The sequence below is a fragment of the Vidua chalybeata genome, chromosome 7 (assembly GCF_026979565.1).
Source record: "Vidua chalybeata isolate OUT-0048 chromosome 7, bVidCha1 merged haplotype, whole genome shotgun sequence".
NCBI lineage: Eukaryota > Metazoa > Chordata > Aves > Passeriformes > Viduidae > Vidua > Vidua chalybeata.
This window is the reverse complement of record NC_071536.1, coordinates 33,311,972-33,325,697: the sequence shown is the minus strand read 5'-3', so window position 1 is coordinate 33,325,697 and position 13,726 is coordinate 33,311,972. Positions and strand designations below refer to the sequence as shown.

The following is a 13,726-nucleotide window of genomic DNA, read 5'->3' as shown; positions in this document are numbered from 1 at the left end:
GAAGGACCACACAGGTGCTGGGCTGGTAACAATTCTTCTTTTTCTCTTCTGATTATTGGAATAAGCAGCAGCATTGAGTTAAAAATAAGACCAAGCATTCTCCAGACCAGCAATTATTCTCTTGGCTTGTACTTGTCTGCACTCTTTCTCTCACTAATCACTGCAGCACAAAATAAAGCCAGAGGAGTTTGAAATCCGAGGCCAATCTAAGCTCAGTAAATGACTAATAACACAAGTCGTTTACACACATTTAATTCAACATACCAGAAGCAATTTTCTCACTCTCTTTAGCATTTTATTTGCTTATAAATACAAGTCAATACCACAAGATGGCACTTTCTTACTTGCAACACACACTATTATAAACACTTACCCTCTTCAAATGTTCCCAGAATTTTACGACATGTAACTTCTCAGTGGTTCTGAAACATTTAAAAAAGCAAGACCTTCTACAAACTGCATTTGTGTTTGATGTATATTAAATTAGGTCAGGTAATTAAATTCAAAAAAAGGAATTTAGAAATATTTCAGATAAGAAAATTTAAATACAAAAAGCAGAGTTTGTTTTAATTAAACTGAATAACAATTTAAACTGGCCATAATGTATCTACATGGTTTAATTTAATTTAAAATCCTTTTTAAACAATCAAATCCTCTAGCCATTCATCAAAACACCTATCTACTCAGCTCTTTAGAAAATATTCTTGGTTAAGAAACCACCTATGCTTTTTCATAACAATCCTTATTCTGTCCTGTAGGTGGAAATGAAGCAAAATCATATTCCAGACTAGAAAACAGGATAAGAAGGAAGAAACTTTAAAAAACCTGGTAACTTCAGACACTTCAACTCATTCTTCCTTGCATTTCTCAAAATACATGATCTGGTTTTAAAGTCTTTGAACGAAATGTAAACACTAGAAAACTCATTGTTGAAGTATGTGAAGAATAAAGAACCCTGCACTAATATAGTGCATAATGATGCTGTGTCAAACTTGTCATTTACAGTAAATGTCACTATTTCCTTGGGATTGTCATGCCTTTTTTTTTAACTAATTCCTTTTGATGTCTGTAGATTCTCTCTTTCTTTTTTTTATTCCCATTGTTCAACAGGAAGGGATGTAATGTAGTTGCTGTTCTCTTCTGAAAAGTTTCACAAGATCCAAGTTTTTTACTCCATTTTTTTTTAATAAAGAGGTGGCAAAATTTTCAGCTTGCAATGCTTCTGTTCTGCTCAGGATATTATACATCAGGAGATTCCTCAAAAAACTGAGAAGTCAGAGAGTTCCAAAAAAGAAAGCAGTTAAGGCAGTCGATGTCTACATTTGGATTTCTTGTTTATGTTACATATCAATGTCTCCATCATAGGCCAGGGTTAGAGGCTTCTGCTGTGGTGGAGGGCTTTGATGCTGCTTCGTTTTTTTGCTGCGGGAAAAGCATTTCAGAAGACAAAATTACAAACTGTAACAAGCTCAGAGACATCGTCAATGCCCAGATTTCAATTTAAAAAATCAACTTTCCATAGTGGCTACTGAATGCTGTAACTGGGTGGCACCACATGGCCGCTCTGGTGCTTTCATGTGTGTGGTAGGGACACACAGCCTGCCAGGAAGGGGCAGCCAGCTGTGCTCCCCATCTGCAGAGGAAATAAAGCACATTTGTCTCCCATCTCTTCTCACAGCTGACAAAACAAGGAACACCTCGCAGAAAAATTGGAACATGAGCTGTCTGGGAGTGGGATAGTCTCATATTTCTTTGGCATGGTATTGAAGCAACAATAATTATTATTGAGAAATGCATTTCCTCAGCAGCCTCCAAGTGATGGAGAAGTGTGTAATGTTATTTAAAAAATCCTCTATATCCTCTGCTGTGAAGCCACAGAGAAATGGAGCTACATGGCTTGGAAAATAAGGGAGTTGCACCTCCTAAGCTGTTATTTGAGCTTTTAACCCAAGAGAGAGAATGAGAGAAAGACTAAGAGAGTGAAAGGGAATAAACTGCTGGATGAAAGTGGGCAGTGATGCTGTCAGGCCACGGCTGCGACTCTCTGGTTGCCTGCCCTGACTGGACAGGGCTTGGGCCAGCTTGAACTGTGAATGTTTGTAAGTTCAGGCCAACTCCTTGGGAATTGCAGGACACCTGGATGCTTCCCCCTTCTCCTTTTCTGCCCTCCCAGAGGCATCAATGGCAGTGCCTTCCCAAGCACTCAAAGCAGGGAGGGCAAGGCGAGCTCTGTCAGGCTGGGCTCCCCTGCCCTGCCTGCGCGACGGCGGCGCTGCAGGAGGGCTCACACCCCTCACCCCCAGTCAAACCCCAGAGCCCCTGCACTAAAGGTGCAGACCTGCTACCCTGTCCTCAACAATGGCTGGTAAGAGCAGCTTTAGGCACAGGACATGGTTTTGCACCTGATGTATTCACTGCAAAAACCTATTTAGGGATTTTCTGAGCTGTAGCGAACAGCCAAGAAACCACAATTAACACCAAGAGACCCAATCTCCCATGAACTCTTAAGCCATCTCTGAATCCATTTATCTTCCTGGCATGCACAGCCCTGGCAGCAGCAAGCTCACAAGGTAATAATGCACTGTGGGAAAAATAATATCTTTTGTTTATTTTAAACAACCATTTCATCGGATGCCTCCTACTTCTTTTATTGTGGGAGATAAAAATTCCATAGCACCCTTTTCTCCCCCATTCATGATTTCATAGATCTCTATTGTATTCCCACATCAAACATCATTTTTCAACTGAATGTCCCTATTCTATTTAGTCCTTCCTTGAGCAGAAGCCAGCTCCTTGTTCCAATCACTCTCCTTGCCTTTCTTCAGTTTTACTTTATCTTTTTTTGAAGAATACAATAAAACCCCTTTCTAATCCCAGCAGAAGTCTGAATAAATATAAGGGCCTATTGATAACCAAAAATAATTCTTTTCCTGCATGGCCACCAAACTTCTTCACAATAACAGCTGTTAACATTTACAGTTTGGAGAGTTTTAATTACTCTGATGTAGGGGCCAAATGAAAGCACTTAGGTAGTCCAGCCTCCATCCTTTCCTGAAGCCTTGAGCATTAAATGCCTGCAATGCAGTGTTGTGGTGTCTTTTGGATTGTTTAAATAAAAGCAAACTAGCTGTTATTTAAGGACAGAATACCTGCCATACTCACCACATCAGGTAGGATGTAAAAATCAGGAAAATGATGATGAAGAACCCTCCAGCTGATACTCCATATACCCATATCTTCAGTTTACCATCTGTTGGAAGACAAGGAAGAAGGACAGAGGAAGAAGAGAAGAGAATAAAATACTTTATTCTAAAATACACAAAGTTTTAAGAGATCAATTAAAGAGACATTAGTAGCATCATTTATGGGGAACACAGAAGGGACTGGCTATAATTAATAAACCCCATACTTTTGATGGGAAGATTTCTGAAAAAATCCCTGATTTTAAAGACAAAACTTTAATGGAAAGGGGCAGAGGCACAGGATAATTAGGGTACATTCCCTCCAGAGCCCAGTGGCTGCTCTGGCAGAGGCAGTTCAACGCTGAGCTGACCCAGACAGACACAGGCAACACCTCATGTGTTTAGCTGAAGGCTGAGAAGGGATGGGATTGTTCTCTATAAATACTTGGGGGTCAGTTGGGGTAAATACCAGCAAGCACAAGTGGAAAAGCTGCTTAGAACTGGGAAACACTTGGGCAACAAATGGGAATAAATTCAGCTTAGAATAAAAACAAGAATAGGCTTTGTAACAGTAAGAGGGATAAAGCTGGGAAAGAGCTTTCTGGTTGGACCACAGAACAGCAGACAAAACTGGCTTTAAGACAAGGTAAGGCTGTGGATTTGGCTCTTTGGGCTGCAGTGACCCAGGACCCCTGCAGGAACCCCTCCATGCACATGTGGGCTTGAGTCTGTTCAAACATTCCCTTGTCTCAGAACATTTCACTTGGGCAGGTCCTTAATTACAAGCTTTGCATTAATAATAACAGCAATTTTTGAAAGATCAATATTTCTGTTCCTCGCTGCGTTTCTGGCTGCACAGCCTTCCTTGCAGGGAGCAGCTTTGGTACTTTTCCACGCAGCAGTCTGAGCTGATTCACATCAACAGAGCTGCAAATGCACACTGGAGGCAGGAACAGGAACCTGTGCTGTGCCCACAGACACGGTTTGACAGAGGCCATTTCAAATTCAGTCAAGTGAGAGGGACAATCACTGAGCCTGGTTTTCATTTTATGTTTGAATGACAAATTTTTTCAAATGGAAACACATTTAATCAGATCCCATTCTTCCTTGTTTTTCTTCCAGACTTTGGGGAAAGGCTGAGTACCTCTCACAGATTTTTTTCTGCCCCTCAAAACACTTGCAGACTATCTCCCATGTGAGAAAAGCTCTGTTCATCAGGACTGGCTTGGTTTGTTTGAGTTATTTTGCGGAAGTCCAGTATGAAATTTGTTGCCCTCTCATCTGGAGATGGCCAAGAAATACTTAGCAATCCTGCAAAGGGACTGTCACAGCCCCATAAAGGCATCACAGCATGTCTGCTGTGAAGGCAGCTCTGCTCTCCATCCCCAGCAGAAAGGCACTGGACCATGCCATCTGACAATTTAAACTGCTATTTAAATTGCCTCTCAAGTTGAAGAAAAGTTTCTGTACCTGAACTCTGACCTCTCAGAGTGTAGTTAAGAGAGGAAAAACATGGCCTGATTTGAAATCAGTTCTATGCACTCCTGTAGAGCATTTATAGAAGAACAAAAACATCAGCCTCATTTAATCAAAATAAAATTAGTGTTCCAAACTGTAAATGGGAAGGGAAACCACAGATAAGCTGGAGAAGGCACAGGTACTTTCACTGACCAGCACAATGTCAAGGACTGTGGTGCTGCAGGGTGTTAAATGCCATCCATACAGGCAGCTCTCACCACAGACCTGCTGTCAAGAGCAGAACAGGGAGGTAACAGTGGTTTCCTGGCTCAGCCAGCAGTAACCTCTGCAAATCCCCAGACTAGTGAGCCTGAGAGCCTCTTTGAGGGGAGCAATTACACATTTTGTCGTGAAGTTAGACAAAGGGGAGGGATTTGAAGAGGACTAGCTTTGAGCTGGGGTCTGAAGAGCACATACAGATTGAAGAGTTAACTGCAGGATGCCACAGGGCTGGTGATACACTTAGCACACATGGGGCACCTTTATTCCCTTCCCATATATTGTTTCTACAACATTTCTGCTGTAAATTAGGCAACACCGTGTTCTGTACAAGTGCCTCAGTCACTATTTCTGTTGCAGACCTTGGGTGAGAGTTGGCTCACAGGTGCTGCACTGAGGTAAAGCCCTCCAGAAGCTTTTAGTGCTGCAGACTCAAATGCTGATTTAAAAAGGGAGGATTGCAGCATGCACCTACACCTCCCTCCCTTTTTCTAACCCCGTAAAGGTACCAGGCAAAGAGATGATAACCAAGTAAAACAGCCTACAGAGAGCCAGGGTGTTGACAAAAAGGCAATTAACCCCAAACCTGTGACCCAAACTGCAGGTCAACCGTGTGGGTGAACTGGATGAAGGGTTTGATTGAAAAGCAGCCAACTTTAAAAGGCTTTGGACTGAGCCCTGTGAGCCCAGAGACTGTCAACGCAAAGGTTAACCACTGTCTGCAAATCAAATATGTAAATGTAACATTCAAAGTGTGATCACATAGATCAGACAGAATTATGGCTCCCTGAAACCCCTTAGGGAACCTTTCACTACATGTTTTCTAAAGTCTTGTGTTCATTAGGAACTAATTGCAAACAAATGCAATGTCAGGTACCTGAAGAGGGGAGGAACTGCACTGCCAGTATTTTATAACACGAGGAGAACAGATGCATTTCAGTAAAACCTGATGTGCCTGACACATTTGCTTCCCATTTTTAAAGTCCTATTTGCATTTCAGAAATTTGTTTTGAATGAATTCATCAGAACAACAGTCAAAATGGGAATCAGATATTAGAGCAATGGACCAGTCTGGGCACATGCAGTCTGTGGTTCCAGCTGGGAGGATTTTGTGCTATGGATGTCAAAGATCCACCTGGGATGAGCTGCCTGGGCACAGCAGCTTGTCTGTGGGACATTTTTAACGTTGTAACTTCGACCCTCAAGACTAAACTGTACACTTTCTACCCTGTTCTTTTCATATAATTTTGAAATATGGCAAGAAACAACCAATGTTTTCTTTAATGAAATCTTAAGCATTTTCTGCTCTGAAACTTCTGAAGCACTAGTGATCAATATCTTTCCTAGTCCAAACATATTACTTCTAGAAACATCATCAGATAATAGTTCTAAACATCCCCCAAAATCACATATGAGCATACTTTTGCACAATATTATTGCTTCATTCTGTCTTTGCTATCTCTCAACATAAGAGATTGTGATTCCTCTGTACAAGCACAAAGGCATGAAAGACAGCACACGAGCTGGAAACTGGGAGGTCGCTCTGCAGCTCCCAGACACAATCTCTGATGCTATCATCTACAAAGCTCGTACCTTTCTTCTACAAAAACCTTCTAAACACAATCTATTCCATTCATATTTAAGTTTTTCACCTGGATTAAAAGGTTGAATAGACCATCCTTTGAAAATGTCATGCATTTTGGAGTTGACAGGTTTATTTTTTCCGGCAATGGTCTTAACATCAGCTTTCTTATCTTCTAAACCTGGTACCTTCACGCAGTAATCCAGGAGCCCATTTGATCTCATTACTTCTGTATATCCCCGCTCACAGCCGCAGACTCCTCTCTGGGAGATAAAAGGGAAATCAGCATTAAACCAAGCAGTGCCCTCTCAGAGAACAGTGCACACTGTAGGGAAAGCTTGAACAAACTGCAAGGTATAACCTGCACACGCAAATTCGCCACCACCAAACCAAACCAGCCAGAACTGGTACCTGCAAGCCCGTTTCAGTTCAAAAAAAGCCCAAATATATTTGGGGAATTGGTTGAAAAAGAGTCAGTAATTACAGAGAAGTCCAACATTCAAACATTTTCATCCCAACAAGCTTAACAACAGGAATCTGTGGCAAACTTCTCTTGCAAGTAACAATTTTCCCACTGACCCTGCTGGGCAATAGAACAGACAAACCAAAACCAATCCTCCTGCAGACCCAAACCCTCCTCACATGTTTCCACTCCAGTATTTCACAAGGCTATCTAAAATGAAGCTTTCTTATGACCAAAAATCCATTACCCTGGATCAGACTAAGCAGTTTCTTCAAGAGGTTTTTTAGAAGTCTGTGGTTTGCTAAATAGATACTCAGTTTTCTGGATTTCTATTTTAAAATGGCTTTTTAATATTGCTTTCCTTTGCTAATTGTCTTATATCTCTAATGTCTGTCTGAGGGTCTGATAGTCTTGATCCAAATAGGTGATTGATGCTCCTTTATCTCCTCTTTTACAAAAGTTTTAAACAATCCCTTTTCTAAAGAACAGTACAACAGCACTGAATTAAAATTAAACCAAGAGGTGTAATTTTAAAATTAAAACCAAAACCCCTCCACAGAACAAACTTGTAACACCACATCGTTTGTGCAGGTTCATGGTTTTCTTTCAGGATGAAATTCCCACAACATCCTCGAGGTGGTATCACGGACAAACGAAACTGTTTTCTAAGTCCTGGAATGCAATCTAAGATGCAATCTGATTAAATCTTGCAGAGTTAATTTCCCAGTCCTGTTCTGCAGCGAGCAGTTACCTGTGTGCAGTAGGAGAAGGGTTTTCTGCACGGCGGGCTGCAGTGCCGGACTTCGGCAGGTTTTGTCCGAAGAGAACACCCTCCTGCAAAAGACAACACTGAGTGCCTCCAAGGGCATGTTTCAAAACGTTTTTATCTTAGATCACCACAGTGTAAGAAGTGCTTGCCTGCTTATTTTATATAGTTAAATACTAGTCTATTAAGAACATTAACATAGTATCTGTAGGCATTGCATTAATTAATTTGCCTTAACAAGGCAGGGAATTATTATCATACCCATCTTGTTAATGGAGAACAGAGATATACAGATTTAAGCAATTTGCCACTGGCCACATAGGAAGTTTGGGACAGAATCCAGAATTAGATGCAGATCTTCTGTGTCCTCATTAATGGCTTATCTACATAAAAAGACATAATCCACATAACGCCCTTGCCCATCCTCATTTGGGAAAGCCTGTGCTTCTATAGGAATAAAAACATGTTAATGAGTTCTTAAATACTTGGCAACCTTTGCACATAAGACTTTTGTTATTATCCTAACTAGTCATTATAAATAGAACTAGACATGAACATCTGTGTTTTCATTTCTACTCTCTCCTCATTTACCCTGTGCATATTGAAAGAGATCCCATGGATATGCAGCCCCACTGCCTTTGTCAATCTCACAGAGCTTCAAAGTTCTGACCATGAATTCCCCTCTTCATCCTTCACAGGCAAAATTTGTAGGTCACAGCAACAGCAGGAATCTCTCAGTTTGAGTGATTTGAGACTCCTGTGTTTTGAAAAGGAGGTACAGAAGATGGGGTCTCTACCACGCATGTGATGCTCTCTTCTGCTCTTCACAGCCGCAGGAAGGTTGAACTGAGGGCTGTGCAAGCCAGCCCAGAGAGCCCTTCAGTACGAGTGCACTCATTTCTTCCCAAGACCAGCCAGACAGTAAGGGCAATTAGCCCAAATACTCCTGTGCAATATGTGTGTGACGCTGAGCTGACAGCAGGGCTGGTGAGCTCCCACCTGTCTTTCCTACACACAAAAATCCAAACTGAAACTGTGGAAGAGCGAAGAAGGATGCCCAACTCCCTCTGAGCAACAGATGCAGAAGCAGAAAAGCCTCTGTGGAGACATTTCACTCACAAGTGTGCGAGGCCATTTGGGGACATACCTGTGACATTCATTCCATCCGAGCGCTGACACCACACCGTGCGCACGTTGTCCCGCCAAAGGCTGCTTTGCCACAGGTAGTCGTAACACTTCCCTCCTGCAACACCAACACCAGTTACTCCCCACCTTGCAAGCAGCCCAGGAGAAACTCCTGACGGGCAGGAAGCAGCGCTGTGGCCGCGCTACCTGAGCAGGGCCGTGTCTCCATCTCCTGTCCCGAGCAGCTCTCCCGCTTCTCTGCAGACTGCACGACGAAAGCCCTGGATCGAGACTGGCGCCCGGTGGTCTCAAAGCTCCTGCCACTGATGCAGGTGAGCTCACAGGAGCTCCACTCCGACCACTCTGTCAGGTGGCAGTCGCCTGCACGTTGAAACAAGAAATCACAGGTTTTCAAAGAGAATTAGCCTTGAAGGATAAGGCTAACCTAAGCATACAACAGCTTTAATATCCCTGGGATATCTCTCAGTAGTAAACAATATCTGGATTTTCTGCTTCATGTGGTATCTCATTTTCTCAAAAAACAAAGGAAGACTTTCTTAGATGGTCTAGAAACAGCAGACTGAGCATTTACCTGATCTGCTGAAGCACAGATTTGTGCTACAAGGGCTGACAGTAGTCAGAACTATGGGAGCATGTCCACCTAAGACAGCTACCACAGGCAGAAAATTCACTGTGACTTTCCAAAGCCTTTACCTGGGCAAGGCACAGAGCAGGGTAACTGCAGCACACTTTCTTTCGATGTTAGCTCCCCACATAATGCATTTTCTACTGGTTTGGATGTAGCAGAAACTGATGCATCATGCACTACACACGTGAGGTTGCGGACTTGCAATCCATCTCCACACTGTCCACCCTACGGGATGGGGAAAGGGAACAGAGGCACACATCAATGACGTTAGCAAATGACAGAAGAAACACAGCTGATTGTATACAAGAAGTCTTCAAAGATACAAATTTGGTCTGCAACAGTATCCCCAGTTATGAGAAGATAGATGGAGATCGCCAAAGAAGCTTGGAGGCAGGGGCACATGAAAGTGTGCCATTATCAAAGGTGTGGAAGAGGACACATTCATAAAGGATTAATAGCATCTTTGAGGTCTACCCTTTATGCCTTTTAGTGAAATTAATTAATTTACTGATTCTTAATTAATACCAAATTAGATGAGCACAGACATTTTGGGCTTCTCTTAAGAAGCCAAGAGCAGGGCTTGCCCATAAGGAGCAGATGTTTCTTCTACCCTCCTTTGATGATACAGCCCAAGAAGAGCACTCACATGATTTAAACCCTGCAACAGCAAAAGTCCTTACTGCACTGTGGGCTGTCTGTGCCATGTTCTAAAGGAAGTGACCAGATCTAGAGCAGAGACCACCAATTCATGTCACACATTCTACCAAAACACCAACCCAAGTCAGCCATCACCTATCAGCACTAAACCCCATGTGAACAAGAAAAAGGAGGCTCCATCTGAGCCACTCCATGCTCATCATCCCAATCCTGAAATACCCAGGCATACACCAAACTACTGAAGATGGCATCCTTTAGTGGAAAATCAATATTCCTTGGCTAAGGTTATGATCAAGGGCTGAGGATGCTCTGAGAGATGAAGCACTGAGGCTATTTCTAGAGAGTGGAATTGTTTCATTCTCATCAGATGAAGAGCTGTGATGCTGTTGAGGTGCCTCATGTCTGCATGATGCCTTATGAGCATGTACCTGAAGCCTTGTGGAAACAGCACTTTAGAAAAATTCAGTAAACAAAACTCAAGAAGAAGGAAGAAACATTGCCTTTATATAACCAAGGGAAATGCTCCTTTGGATTTCTTGGCAGTGGATTCTTTTAAAATAATGGACTTCATCTGCAGAACAGAATGGCTCCTACTGAGTGCATTCATCCAGCAGCAGGTTTGCTAGCAGGAATCTCAAGAACACTTCTGCACACACCTGGCAGCTCTTGCATTCTCTCCCTCCCTTCTGCTGCAGATCCACAATAAAATGGAAACAAGAGCATAACTAGCTGGATTTAGAGCAGTGCTAATCTAAAGCATCTTAAAGAAGTATTAGTGTAGATTTACTGTATGCAGCCAGATTCCAGGTTTTTAACACAGTGTTTCACTTTAGTCAGTGTGTAACTTGCTGTTCTAAATTACTGTTTCACTTTTAGAAGCTGAAACTTCTGTTGTGGTCTGAGATTAATGGTGTGTGAAAAACTCATGCAGCTGTCCATTGGGTTAGAGTGCTTAGAAATGGCTGGTGGGAGCAGAAGATGAAGGGACAATATTCTTGGGGAAATGGGCACTTATCAAACTGCAGAATTTCCAGTTTGAAGTGACTCAAAGAATGACTAAATGACTGGAGAAGACAAGCATTAACAATAATTTTTTTTCAGTACAAGAGTTTCCACTATAAAAGGCCACAGACAACACTCTTCATTTTTCTATCACACTATATTGGAGCTACATTCATACTTTCTAATGTCTAGAATTAAAAAAAAAAAACCCAAAACCCAAACCTATGAATTCTCAAAACAATCCCAAAGAGAAAGATTTGCTTTTTAACAGTGGCTCCCACTTGCTTTTTTCCCCTCAAGACCAGCAATGGGTTTTTTACAATCAGTTGAACACACTTAAAATGTCACCCTGTCACTCACAGTAGGAGATGCTTTTTGGTGTATTTTAAAAGGTCTTAAGCAATGCAGGAGCACTGCATTAACTTCCTTATCATCTTCAAAATTATTTATGTTCCCAGAATTATACATTTGAAGATCTAATCAATAGGTGTGGAACCAGAGGAAGTTTGTGCCAGCAATGGCACAGTGAGGATGCAGGGAACAGCTGCTAATCAGAGGAGAACTGCCAAGGAAACCATCACATATTCAAAGCTCAGGGGATCAATTCTTTGTTGTAAACGCTCTCCTTTGGAATGTGTGATCCTCTACGGTTTGCCTAAAACCAGGATTTGCCTCTTGTGTCATGATCTCCTTGCTGGAAATACATGGGAATTTGACTTCCACAAGGAGTTTCTGCCATTTGTCTGCAAAAACTCCTATGCTGACCCTACTGAGGATGCAGAACCCATGCTGGGTTTCCTACAAACAGGATGTATGTGCCCCTCCACCAGCACCTGCATGGAGCCTCCACCTCTCACCCTGATGGGGAGAGGAGGAGAAGGTTTACACCTCCTGGGTTGGACAGTCAGGAATCTCTGGAATTCAGTAACACACTAATGTAAGGCAGCATCTCCATGAGCCTTCTCTCACATCACATCTGATACTTCCCCCATATAACACTCTAATAAGACAGGAGGTAAAGCCCTAATGAGATGCTTCACCCAGATGTGCCTTGAAGAAAAGTTTTCCCTTTTTGGCTTTTACTGGGTTCATGTGTTAGCAATTATTTTAGGTAAAGAGTTGATTGGGCAATGCTTTCACAGGTTGATGAGCATTTAATCAGGTAAAAGTCTCTCTAATGAGGAAGTGTTGCATGATCACATTTAAGGGAGAGCTTTAAAAACCATTAGAAAGGAAAGGTTCTGAGTCTTTTTAGGGATGTCAGCCAGCTCGTGTTTGATAATGCCTGGCTATTCCACTTATATTCCCTTAATGGAAAAAATGATGAACAGTGTCAGACACTAATTTTTTTGGTTTTTTTAAGCTAATCAGAGTAAACTACTTCAACTCGAGGAGGAAAAATTATTAATGTCCTGTAACCCTTTAAAATTGGATTTACTGACCAGTTCCTAAGTTCTGCACTCCTCTGAAAGCAGGGGAAATGCCCCTGCTGCCACAGGTGTGCCTGGGATGTGTGCAATTACTTGGGGAGCAACACACTGTGATTTCCATACTGTGACAATCAGCAACACAGAATACTTAGCAGGCTCTATTCCTAACCACAGAGACACCTCTAATTATTCACATGAAGTCAATTTAGCATAAAATAGTCCTCCTGCAACTAGGAATTGCAGTCTCAGTTATAATACAAGGAAAAAATATTTTAGCCTTATAATTAATTGTCTCGTTTCTATTATTACAGGAAGACACTTTCACACCATGCATTATGGCTTTACCATAGGATGCTCTACCTTATTTCACAAAGCATCCTTGAAAACAGGAATTCTGAAAGCTTTCTTTAGCAGGCAGGCTTAAGCTTCTTTTCCGGTAAAGCACAGGAATAAATCACCCTGTATTTATGAACTACATTTAATTCCTAAGCACCTCATTAAAGAGAAGTGAGCATGAATAGAATGGCTTCTCTCCAAAACAAAGCAAAGGGGAGAGAAACTGCTCTGTGGTAATTGAAGGAGAGAAGCAGGCTCTAACTCACTGAATGCAGGGATGGTATCTGGGTTACAGAACACTGTGATTACTCACTCTGAGCTGAAATTTAGCTGGGTTTGGGATGGGCACACTTTAATCTGCACAATGTGTTACTTATCTGGAGTAAGCCATGGCCTTAATTCAGCTTCTCTACTAATTTTTTTATCAGCTGTGTTAGCTCCTATGGCTGAAAGTCTCTTCCCTGATGTTTAACAGAATCTGCTTATGTTAGCTAGACAAAATATCAGCTGATGCTATCATTTTGTTCTATTTATGTTATACATATGTTTTATACATTTTATACATGCTGAGTACAGCACATATAAGGACCACATTCACATCAGTAGTTGCAATGAGTTGTTGATTAGCGAAAATATAAATATACTTCTGTTTCTCTGATCTTGAACTGCCACAATCCAGATTTCATTTCTGAAAACCTGAGAAAATTCTGCGTATTTATTGTGCCACTCACATATTCACTACACATCCCTCCACCACACTGAGAAACCACGTAGGTATTCAAGGCACTGGCAGAGCC

At 41.9% G+C, this 13,726-nt stretch overlaps 1 protein-coding gene across 1 annotated transcript in view; it reads right to left on the bottom strand.

Annotated features, from left to right (window-relative positions):
* Positions 1-254: 254 nt before the first annotated feature.
* THSD7B (thrombospondin type 1 domain containing 7B) overlaps positions 255-13,726 on the bottom strand; it is a 297,727-nt gene continuing 284,255 nt past the window's right edge. Inside the window, exons 26-32 of the mRNA XM_053948041.1 lie at positions 9,570-9,729; positions 9,063-9,236; positions 8,878-8,973; positions 7,716-7,798; positions 6,572-6,764; positions 3,163-3,250; positions 255-1,422 (exon numbers count right to left, since the gene is read on the bottom strand). Of these exons, the coding sequence (XP_053804016.1) occupies positions 1,341-1,422; positions 3,163-3,250; positions 6,572-6,764; positions 7,716-7,798; positions 8,878-8,973; positions 9,063-9,236; positions 9,570-9,729 (876 nt within the window). The 3' untranslated portion in view covers positions 255-1,340. The remainder of the gene's footprint in view (positions 1,423-3,162; positions 3,251-6,571; positions 6,765-7,715; positions 7,799-8,877; positions 8,974-9,062; positions 9,237-9,569; positions 9,730-13,726) is intronic.